The 11969-nt window shown below is 33.6% G+C and overlaps 2 protein-coding genes across 3 annotated transcripts; one reads left to right on the forward strand and one right to left on the reverse strand.

Annotated features, from left to right (window-relative positions):
• Positions 1-1719: 1719 nt before the first annotated feature.
• Positions 1720-4031, forward strand: LOC110698062 (probable LRR receptor-like serine/threonine-protein kinase At1g34110). The gene has a single exon (XM_021875465.1). The coding sequence runs from the start codon at positions 1864-1866 to the stop codon at positions 3796-3798; it is 1935 nt and encodes a 644-aa protein (XP_021731157.1). The 5' UTR covers positions 1720-1863; the 3' UTR covers positions 3799-4031.
• Positions 4032-4133: 102 nt separating this feature from the next.
• Positions 4134-9409, reverse strand: LOC110698063. 2 transcript variants are annotated; one of them, XM_021875467.1, is made up of 9 exons: positions 8828-9409; positions 7285-7368; positions 6865-7176; positions 6635-6770; positions 6299-6464; positions 5504-5632; positions 5208-5402; positions 4706-4828; positions 4134-4567 (listed from the first exon to the last, which is right to left on the reverse strand). In XM_021875467.1, exons 1-9 carry the CDS (start codon positions 9051-9053, stop codon positions 4451-4453), a joined length of 1488 nt encoding a protein of 495 aa, XP_021731159.1. In that variant the 5' UTR covers positions 9054-9409; the 3' UTR covers positions 4134-4450. The 2 variants fall into 2 exon arrangements, with proteins under 2 accessions (XP_021731159.1, XP_021731158.1); XM_021875466.1 differs by having other exon boundaries at positions 6865-7203; positions 8828-9407.
• Between the last annotated feature and the right edge of the window lie 2560 nt (positions 9410-11969).

The raw sequence follows: 11969 nt of genomic DNA on the forward strand, positions 1-11969 counted from the left end.
TTTGGCTTCATATTATACACATTCGTGTCCCATTTGATAGGTAGTAATAAACTAATAATAAATGGTAACATTAGTGACAAACTTGTACGCAGTACGTGTGATAGTAGTGAAAGTCGCATACCAATATCTATGTTACAATATGAAAACTGCATGTTAGCAGCAGAACAATGGGCATTACATTGTCAGCCGTGCATCTAAAAACTTTAGGATATGATTTTGGACAAAGAAAATGATTCAAAAGAGCAAATTTGACTGGTTGCCTAATTTAAGTATCTGATTAACAACTTTTCCAAGAAAAATGATGCTGGTGAACTGCACTAACACTTGAAGTTTGGACTGAACAGATGTTGAAATTTTTTTTTTAAAACAAACTGATGTTTAAATTAGTTTAAATGACTCAGATCCATAAAAATCCAATGCTTACTGAGCTAAAACAAGCGTAAAATTTTTATAAAGGGTCCTTAGCTTGTTTTTATAGAGTAAAAGTCTAAGGTACTACAGAGTAGTTACTAACAATGCGTTTGACATGTCGCAATGGTAATAAACATATATTGAGGAAACGTACGAGATAACTCCCTAAAATCTAAAATTATACTTTGTTCTACTCTCGACAAGGTTACTTCTTTAGCATCGGAGGGAGTTTCAATTCCTCGATTAACCCGCGAGAGTAGCTTACGTTTTCTCTGTCATGGAGCAAGGAGCATCAAGATCATTCCTCTTAGACTCCACACTCATAACAATTATCATCATTATTATTATGATCATAGATAAATTACATATGCCTCAAGTTGATACAAGTATATAACTTACATGGTTATAAGGAACAAATTAAAAGCTTGTACTAATACTAAGATAAAGTTGACTAACAACCTACCATCATTGGATAGTGGGGGGGACCTTCAAACATAGGGTTGACCCCTGCTAATCTATACAATTACTATCCAAAAATTATCAACTTAACAACTTGAATAATACTTTTCACGTTAATTAATAATGCAGAAAAGTATCAACCTTGGCCGTCAGATTTAAGTCATTTAACCTCAATACATTAATCAACACAGGCAAGTAATCCAAGATGAGATCCAACGGATCAAATTTAATATCTACGCAAGTGCATTATATCATTTGTATAATTTGTCCGCATAATATATAGTTTAGTATTAACACTAAGCTAATAAGCCATTAAGTGTTTGTCGAAGCTTTTTTAATAACATGTGCCAGCAATATTAGGCTTGAATTTATATGCAAAGCATGTTCCATAAAAAGATTAATTCCAAAGACCTGACGTTAGAACTGCTACTTAAAATATATGCTTTGGACTTTATTGAGCACTACAAAAGAGAAAGACAAGAAAACCAATCAATTCTCAAGTTAATGAATATTGTTAACTTAAAATGATTGGAGAACTCCAAAAACAAGTTTTGATTATTCGATGCCCATAATAGTATAATTAATCCCCTAGTTTCTTATTACAAAAGATTTCATATCGACCTCCATTTCATATTAACTGTTGCATTCACTATCAACCAATTCAAGTTTCAATACGTAGAAAAAGAGACTATCCATCAAAATTTGTTGTTGAAAAGTAAAAGCGGTAGTTAATGTGGGATGAAAAAGATACAAATCTAAACAAATCTTTGGATTCTTTTTGTTGACTCCTGTAATTATAACAAAACAATCAACTTTAATAATATATTAATTAAGAGGGCCAGTTTTAAGTGTAAAGATTAAAGAAGAAAGATATTTTTCACTTTTTATAATAATGTTTTCTTAATGGTAGGGTTTTTAATTTCTGTCAAATCTGTTTAACCTTTAAATACAGGTACTAATCTCAAGTCTCATTCATCCCTTTTTAGCCAAAACATGGCATATCAGTTAATGTTCATCCTCTTAACATTCTCTATATTTTACCCTGAATTTGTCAAAAGTATTAGTTCCCCACCATGCAACTCTAATGACCTAACAGCTTTGCATAAGTTCAAGGCAGCTATTAGCCTTGACACTTCTGGCAGGCTGCAAAAATGGGTAGGCCGAAGGTGCTGCGATTGGGAGGGGATCGTATGCAAGAACACAACATACAGAGTGACAGAAATCAATCTGCCAGGGCTCATCTCAACAGAAGATTTCATTGGTCAGACGAAGATGGAAGGCGTTCTATCACCCTCAATCATGCGCCTTACTTCTCTTGAAGTCCTTGACCTCGGAGGGCTTGTCAGTCTTTCAGGAAACATCCCTAAATCTGTCGGTTTTCACTTGGTGAATCTCACAAAGCTGAATCTCTTTGGCAATAATCTGAGTGGTCCTATACCAGAAAGTATCGGTAAGCTGATAAAACTCGAAGAAATTCAGCTTCAGGAGAACAGATTTCTTGCATCGATACCCTCTAGTATTGGTTCTCTAAGGAACCTGCAAAGATTATTCCTGTATTCCAACAGACTTTCAGGGTTCATGCCTGATACTATTTCAAACTTGGTGAATCTGGTGACACTTGACCTCCATGACAATGCTCTAGATGGTCTAATCCCCGAGAAGATTGGGGCCTTGAGCTCCTTGAAAGCACTCGATCTCTCAAATAATCGTCTGACAGGAGCGATTCCTGCTTCTGTAAATAACTTAACTGCCATTTCAACAGCTTATTTTGACACCAACTTTCTCCAGGGACAAATTCCATTTCCTGTAAATCCTGGTGATATGCCCTCCCTTGGTTTCCTGAGGCTGCAAAACAATCAGCTAACAGGAAACATACCCTCTACGTTTGGATATTTGTCATCCCTTCGTAGATTATCACTTGCAAATAACAAGCTTGAGGGTCCATTACCATCAAGTTTTGGCGATTTATCAAAACTGTCAGAGTTATATCTTGATGGTAATCGTTTATCTGAAACTATACCAGAATCCATAGGCAAGCTATCAAATCTTATTCTCTTAAACCTATCACATAACTTTATACAAGGTCCACTTCCTCAAGAGATGTCAACCCTTAACAACCTACAGATCCTTGATCTTTCATTCAACCTTCTAACCCTTCAATCTATTCCTAAGTGGCTAGCTGAGTTGCCGTCTCTTTCCCGGATTTTGTTAGCAGGGTGCAGGATCCAAGGTGAGTTTCCAGAAGTCCTACGAGCAACTCCAAGTGCGTTGCAGGAATTGGACTTGTCAGACAACAGTCTGACAGGAAGCATACCAGCTTGGGTTGGGAAACTAACTGAGCTCTATTCGCTGAACCTATCTAGGAACTCCCTCATTTCAGATATTCCAGACACAATCACGAATCTGCATGATTTGGGTATAATCGACCTTCACTCAAACAATCTCACAGGATCAGTGGAGAAGGTTTTCGAATTGGAGACCAGGTTTTCAGGCGGGTCTCTGACATATGTCGATCTTTCTGACAACAGTTTCTCAAGCGGGCATGAGGGTATTGGTATAGGATCTCAAACTGGAATTCAGCTCCTAAATTTATCCAACAATTTACTTAAAAATGGACTGCCAACTTCCATAGGGAAGATGGGATCACTGAAGACCTTGGATTTCAGCAGCAACCAATTAACCTCAGCATTGCCAGAATCATTAGGTGATGCAAGTTTATTGGAGATATTGAAGTTACAAAGAAACCATTTTAATGGCAATATACCAAATGGGTATTTGAAGCTGAAGAAACTAAGAGAATTGGATTTATCAGATAATCTATTGAAGGGACAAATTCCTATCGGTAAACCACTTAGCGGTTTTCCATCGAGCTCTTACTCTGGAAACCGAGATTTATGTGGAAAACCTCTTCCTCCTTGTAAGATTTGAATTAGAATTTTTTTGGTTCTTAGCATGATAGAAAGTTAGAACTAAACTAGAATTCTTTTTTTATGCATTTTCATTTTTTGTGCAAGTTAGCATCACACATTCATTCTCTTTGGAAATACAATCATGATTCTAGCAGAAACTTATTAATGTCTTTATCTTGGCATGATCCAAAATAATAAAATGGAGTACAATTCTGGAGTATGGGCCATACACCCATCATTTAAATCAGGAGCAAAAACTATGGTAATGAGTTGGTGAGTGTCCCACTGTTTCCAAGAAATTCATGAAAATTTAAAAGTAATTATAAAGTGCCATTTATATAGATGCTCAATTTCTTCAAATCAAGGGGCCATGCATTCATCATTATGTCTAGACAGAATTATAATTACAAGTAGGGCAATAATCTACTATGTCTAATATATCCTATAGTATTTTTTATCATATGCATGTGAATGACCCTGTTATCTATGCACACTACATGTGCATCAGAGTAAAAATTTCAGCTCCATCCATCATCATAGGAACTGTAAAAATTTCTTTTAGAACTATACACATACATACAGACTATGGAAATATATAATATGGGGCAAAACTAAACTCTCTTTTCTTTTTTATTTCACATATTTTGATCTTACAGTATACCAGCTAAAATTCAATTCAATAAGGGGTTGTCTTGATTCATCCCTAATTGCTGGTAATTCATGTAGTCAAGTCCGTTTAATCGTACACAACATAAAATTTGCTCAGGTAAGTCTTCAGCTTTGTTTCCCTGTTTAATAATGTAACACAGTTATATCAGTAAACGCTGTCGGCATGTCGCATATGCTTAGTTTATGATAAAAAAAAAATTGGATACAACCGAATAAAATAAACATAAATATTCTCAAAAAGGGCGATATCAACTTGCCTGTATGGTGAGTCCAAAATCCAGAATACACATCTTTAATCTGTCCAGGAATGCCTCAAAGCCTTTCCTTGAGATATAACTAAATCTGTGCATATCTAAATCGATTTCAAAGTAATTTTCTCCCTGCAGAAAATTAGCAGCAGATGATAAGAATCCTAGAACATTAAAGTCATGGTTTAACAGGGCTTATTGAATATTTGAATCAGACAACCTTTAAGAAACATATTGCACTTAGTTTAGGTGAAAACAATAACCATTATTTTTTTCCTGCTAAGCACACTAGCACAGTATTTATATATGTATGTATCGTTCATATTTTCAAAGTACTCATAGTTGATTTCGTAAAACAATGAAACCATTTTCAAAAGCACAAGCGCTTCAAAGTAACATAACACTCCATTCATCAGTTCTTACGCTGCCTCTAAAATTATCAAAACTTGGTGGAACAGAACAAATATCATGAAATATATTGGAGAAGATGAATAGCTAAATTTCTACTTACCGTAAAGAACTCATGTTGAGGACGAGAAAGGACAGGCTTTTCGTTATAGGCATTAATAAGCTTCTTCTCGGCGGCACTTAAATGAAGGTCGTCCACATTGCCTAGACGACCCAAAATTTTCAATCGCTCCCGGTAAGGTGCAATCGTGTCCATAGGAAAACCTTTTACCTTTTCAACTTCATCATCCATCAATCTCTGCATACACAAGAAGCATACGAAACACATTTAAAATACAGAGATTAAAAAAATTCTGAGATTAAAGAATCAGAAGTAATTAGATGACCATCACATCTTACCCTGATACTTTCTTGAAAGTTGGATGGAATTTCCTTTAAAAAACTTTCATTTATCTTGAAATACATCACTATATTAATTCCTTCACCATCAACTTCATTCTGGAAAAATGCAGGAGGATATAATGGCACCTGCACACCAAGAAAAGAAAAGCTGAGACTATCAAAAGCGAAATCTAAATAAATTGGCCATAGTGAAAGAGTAAGACCTCTGCCATCAAATTTAAGCTAGTTATTATGTCAATCACAGTACCCATATTAAGGTCGGACAAAATAAACTAGTTGATATAAACAAAATAGCATGCACTGTGTACTTCCATATGCTTGAATGGGCAAATAATCAAAATGTGGCACCTCAAAGAGTAAAAATAACAAAACAGAATAAGGGTTTCAATGACCAAACGGAAGAGTTCAATGCAAGATGCCAGCCACAATTCTTTCAGATTTCAGCAGATAAATCAACCTTAAGAGGCCAATAATATATTCATCACAGTTCAAAATGAACATAGAAAATAAAAACTCATGCATATTCAGAGACTTCATAAAAGTAGGAATGTTGTTCCCCTTCTTAGCAGTGTAATATTTTACTAAAAAACCATTAAGCATAGGGTCTATATTGAGGTGCTCATAGAAAATTTAGGCTCCTAAACGAATTGGCCAGTAGCCTTAAGGATTGGAATTTTTTAAGAGAATAAAAGTACAGAACCATTAAGTTATCTCAAGCTGAGAAACCAGGATCAGAACTGTTAATCTAAACAAGGGTACACATTTCTTAAAATTTCACTTTGGTATAAATACCTGAGCATTTACAATGAGAAGGGGTGGGAAACCCCCCGCTGAAGAATTTACTGCAGGAAGTTCTACAAATCGAGCCACGTGCTCAATTTTTCGTGGGGACAAGAATAAATCAACACCAATAGGATAGTATGCAGCATAAGGTGGAGCAAATTCCTTCTTTTTATCCCTGTCATATGAAAGCAAGTTTTCCAAAGTCAGAAAATCAGCAAATGTCTGAAAATATGGATCAAGATTCTAAGTTTTCAATATATTTATGACTTGTGCATCTCAGAAGATATTGACATTATCCTTCAAAGATAAATATGTTTTTGTGGTTAACCAGCATTTTTCTCTTACCTAAAATAATTCTGGCCGCGAACTCTAAAGGAATTTGGCTCAATATGTGACCAACTATCCATTACTCTCTTTTCTATTCGACTAAAAGGTACTTGAGACCCTGCTAGTGGTTTTTGCAGGAGCATCTTTGATGAAACTGCACAGAAGTTAAATACTTTAGAGATTAGTAAATCGACATAAAGATATCTACAACATCCATTACTTAATAGACACAAAGTAATGGTGCATACATCTTGAATTGGGGGGTCCATCCCTCCATTTGAAGGAAAGCTTTAATGCTGCCTTCTTTTTCGCACTTTGCGGACTAGAGCTGAGTGAATTTCTCTTCTCAATAGAAGGTATGGTCGTAGTATTCAGGCAAGGCAAACAATTATTATGAAGGATGCCGCAATTATCCAACATTTTGTCCTCCTTGCTGCTGCTTTCATCTACAGAAGAGGATATTTCATCGAGGTATACTGGATGCTTTGTTTCCATTGAGTTTCTACCAAGATCGCTCATAGAATTCCGTGCAGAATGTACTTCATGCGAATTTCTACCCACTGATAAAGCATTTTGAGATAATATATCTGCATTGATTCTTTTCTACTAAGATGGGTACGGAGAACTTATACCATTTTCATATAAGTATAACAAAGGGGAAAACATACCTTCTGGAATACTCTGATAATCTTCTTCGCCGTCAGACTCAAAAATCATGTTTGAATCATACCATGCCTCCTCAACGCTACTGCCTGTCAAGACCATAATAAGTGATAAACACGGTTAAAGTGAGAGAACAGCAACACAATAATCCACAAGAACCAATGTTACATTTCAGTATATTTCTCAATCTGATATAATGCAATAATCGAGCTTTGGGCCTTTGTTTTTTGAATAAGTCATCCGTGAACAATGCCCACAATGATAACAAGCAAGAAACAGCCACCGGATTTTATAAAAAAAATTAGTTCACTAAGGGATTGCCATTATTGATACCACACAATCTCGATTACTCCATACTTCTTATAAAAGACGGAGCAAACTTAACAGATGGTTCAACTAGATAACTACTTGAGTGTTGCTTATCATTCATCATAGTAAAACAAGTATGCCCATAGCCCACGCCCACTACCCAGCTTTCAGCTCAACTGCATCAGGGAGCCCCAAGATTATATTCAGCTTAATTCTATCCTTAAAACAGGTCTGTAATTAGCACTTGGTGCTGGAAAAGATTTTCTTCCACAAACTCCGCATAAAAGCATAAGCGAGTTTGCCAATGGTATACATTCTAAGTGATTCTATGCAAGGTCAACAACAGGAATTCGTCCAATCTGTTTAACAATGTGTAACAAGTTCAGCAATCCAAATAACACTGAAATCTCACACCATCAGATGCAATTAATCAGAAGTTAATGCAATCTGAGACGAATTGCTTGCACTAATAAGCAAATTCCACTAAGCTAAACGCCGTAAGCATGACTATCAGGCACTCAAATGCCAGCATATCAGCATTACTATGCCTCATTTATCCTCTTTTTTCTTTAATTAGATGATCTTGAATCCTTAAAATTCCGGCATTGAAATCCCACATAATTAGAACCTAATAGTAGCAATTACCTGCTGTTATAAACAACCATTCCTAATTATCAATCTAGGTATTAGGTTCAAACAGGAAGTCAGAATCAAAAACCCACTTTTGGCAATAGCTTGTACATGGAGAAAAGCATAAGAATCAGCAAAATCAAGTACTACCACAATTGGATAATTAAATTAATTTAATCATAATCCTAATCACATTAATCAAACTTCCGTCTAACTTTTGTATGTTTACATAATCTTACCCACAAAATAAAGTTACTCTCAGCCAAAAAGTGAACAAGCATCAGCTGCCACCCAGAAAAATTAATGCACATTTTCTCACATCATCAATTAAAAAACAACAAAAGACCACAGCTTTATCCAATTCTAGTTGTCGGTACATAGTGACCGCTAAAGGCAGTGGTGTAGCCGGGATTCGATCTGAAACGACCTCACGAGACTTTACCAACTAAGCTAGCTATCGACTTTTACCATCCAATGTAAGTAATATTTTCAGCTCAAAAATCAAAATTACAAAACCCACAAAACAAATCACACTAAAAAAAATAATAAATCAGGTACAAAAATAAAATTAGGCATAAACCCAGAAAAATTAAAAGTAGCAAAATAAACCTTGGTAAGTGGGATTAGTAAAAGATCGATCTGTAAAAGAAGTATTGTTACAGGCATCGAAAGAACGATCAGATAAACGAGAAGAAACGCGTTTCTTAATTCCAGATTTTCTCTTTTTGCGATTGTTACCAGTAGTAGCAGTACTAGTACTATGATGGGTTTTCTTCTTTGACCTCTTTGATTGTTTCCCAACACACCCTTTCGGGGTTGATACACAAGCTCCCATTTTTGTGCCCCTTTCTCTCTCTAGAAATTGCAGAAGAGAGAGAAAATAAAGGGGGGAAGAAGATGATGAAAAAATTGGAGGAAATATCGAGAATTATAATATAAAGTATTAATAATTAACAATCATAATTATGAAGATGATGATGTGTATAAATACAATGCAATGAATTGAATTAAATTGAATGCAAAGAGAGGAAAGAGAGAGGAAAAAAAAAAGCAGCAAAACGTGAATTCGAAGGGAAAAGATATATTTGTGTGGGTGGGTCGGATGGAAGAAGGAAAAAAGAAAGAAGAGGAGAGAAAGAGCTTTGCTATACAACAACAAACGAGGAGAAGAACAACCGCATTCTTTTATCTGGTGTTTATAAATTTATAAATCCACAGTGATGTAGACGAGGCTTGATTTTAATACCAATCGTTTTCACTTCAATTTATGGAGTTTTAATTTTAGATTTATTGAGCTTGGTTAACTTTAATTTCACACTATTTGTCCTTATATTCACGTCTAATAAGATCTGATTAATCTTAATTAGACTTAAAATTCAATAAGGTAAATAAAAAGCATCTTATATATATATATATATATATATATATATATATATATATATATATATATATATATATATATATATATATAAATCTTCTTTAAGTATATTGTTGTTGATTTTTATTTTTCTTCAATTGATGTTGATTTTTTATTTTCTTTGGTTGATGTTGATTGTTGAAAAAATTGGAGTGATTATTTTATTAGCATTATTATGATGATTTGAGGATTACTATGAAAAAGATTGATAGTAGATCTAAATATTTAATGTAATTTAAAAATATCAACCTTAATTATTGTTGGACTAAAATCTTATCAATTTGATTTTGGTTGAGACTTTTTATTCAATATTGGGATATGAGGTGGATATTGGAGCACCTACTTCTCCAACCTTCACTTTTTGTTTAATTGACTTGGTTTATGTTAACAGTTAGGGCATGCTTGGTTTGAGGGTAATATATTAAGAGGGTAATATATTAAAAGGGTAATAAAAGTCAAACTTGAAAAAAAAAAAAAAAAAGTAACTAGAGGGATTGTTGTAGACTTGTAGGAGACAAGGTGTTTACAAATGAAAAAAAGTAGTTCTACCATAAGGAAAAGAGAGAGATGGAGGAATTATTATCCTCATAATGAGGATAATAGTTATCCACCCTCCCCCTATTGTAACTATTACCCCCAAAATGAGGGTATTAGTTTCTTTTCTTCACCTCATATTACAGCATCACTACATAATTTTCCTTACAATCACACCATCAATATCTCCTCCTTCCTTATATTCACTTTCATTTTGCTTAGTTTGACTTTTATTATCCTAATAATACATCTCCCTCAATCCAAGCATGCCCTTAAAATGAATCTTATATTGTTGTCATTCAAAGAAAGTAAATATTTTCAAACCCTTTTTAATCATAATATTTGCTTAATCAAACTTTTTTTTATTTAAAATTCATTTACATAATGTACTCTAATATTGGTACCCCTGTACGTTTGAAGTACTGCCAATGTGATATCGGTAGTCAACTCATATATCGATACTACATTCATTTTAATTTATTCTTTATAAATAAATATCTTGATTACATAGTCAAATTTTGACCATCACATAAGAGAAAAACATTTGTGTGAGATTTTGATAAATTTTGAGTTGATACACATATCTAAAATATCAACTTTCAATCATTTTTTAAAAATCACGTACTTACAGATATCTATATTTAAAGTTTTCAGTAGAGATTTGAAAAGGACAAACAACTCATTGAACTAGAATTATAGTCCAACCAATACTTTCTTGGAATATAATAACATATCTAATCAATTTTCAAGTGCATTAAACAAAAAAGTACTCCATACCTCATCACTAATATACTTTAATCAAGTTAAGGCTTGATAAAATCCATAAACTTTAAAACAACTTGATCATTCCAAGAATATATAATAGAATTAAAATTAGCTCAACCTTTTGCCTTTATACCAAAATTGATTTTTTGATAACTAAATGTAAATCAAAATGATATAAATCGAAGTAAAAGAACCCAAAGAATTACAATCGCTAATTGAAAGACTTTATACAATGATTTGAGCATTATAAAAGTAACTTATAATTAAAAAAAATAAAGTATATATATATCAAATCGATTTGTGTAACAGGATACAATTTGTTCACAAACATGGTGTAAACATAAAGAAACCAAACCCAAATTAAATTAAAGAAGAAAAAGATGTTAAAAAAGAGTGAGATTGATTAGTTGAAACTTCAAAGTCTTACAGATAAGAAGGGCAGTCAAAATAGAAAAAGAGGTTCAGATTCAGTCAGTCAGTCACGGCAGTTGTAAGCCGCGTTTGTTAGCGTATTCTTATTGGCTTTAACTATTGATTATTACATCAATTAAGTACTTATGCCACGTGTGACCAAATCTATGGCAAAGCGTGTGCATTTTTTATTTTTATTTTTTTTTGTTTTGTTTTCAGTGAATTTTTGTAATTTTCAGTAGCATGCAGCTTTGTTTTGGTTTTTTTTAAAAAAACTTTGATGTTATTTTTTAGTAGAAATTAGAAGGTACAGAAAGCAAGGGCTAATAAAACGTTTGGTGTTGCTAGCTAGCTTTACCCTTTTCCCAATATTGTCTATTATGATTGTTGTATTGTAATGCAAAATTTTTGTTTTTTTATACTTCCTCCTTATTTTAATAAATGTTACATTTTTACTGGTACATAGTTTTAGATAATTTAATTGACTTAAATAAAATAAGAGGTAAGTGGGGTAGTTGGAGTATTAAAAAATTGTAAAAGAAAGATAGTGGGGTTAATAATTTATTGAAAAGTGATGAATGTGAGAGGAGAGAAATAATTCAAAAAAGTAGTAGTGGATTTAGG

Source organism: Chenopodium quinoa, unplaced genomic scaffold, assembly GCF_001683475.1.
Source record: "Chenopodium quinoa cultivar QQ74 unplaced genomic scaffold, ASM168347v1, whole genome shotgun sequence".
In the NCBI taxonomy this organism is placed as follows: Eukaryota; Viridiplantae; Streptophyta; class Magnoliopsida; order Caryophyllales; family Amaranthaceae; genus Chenopodium; species Chenopodium quinoa.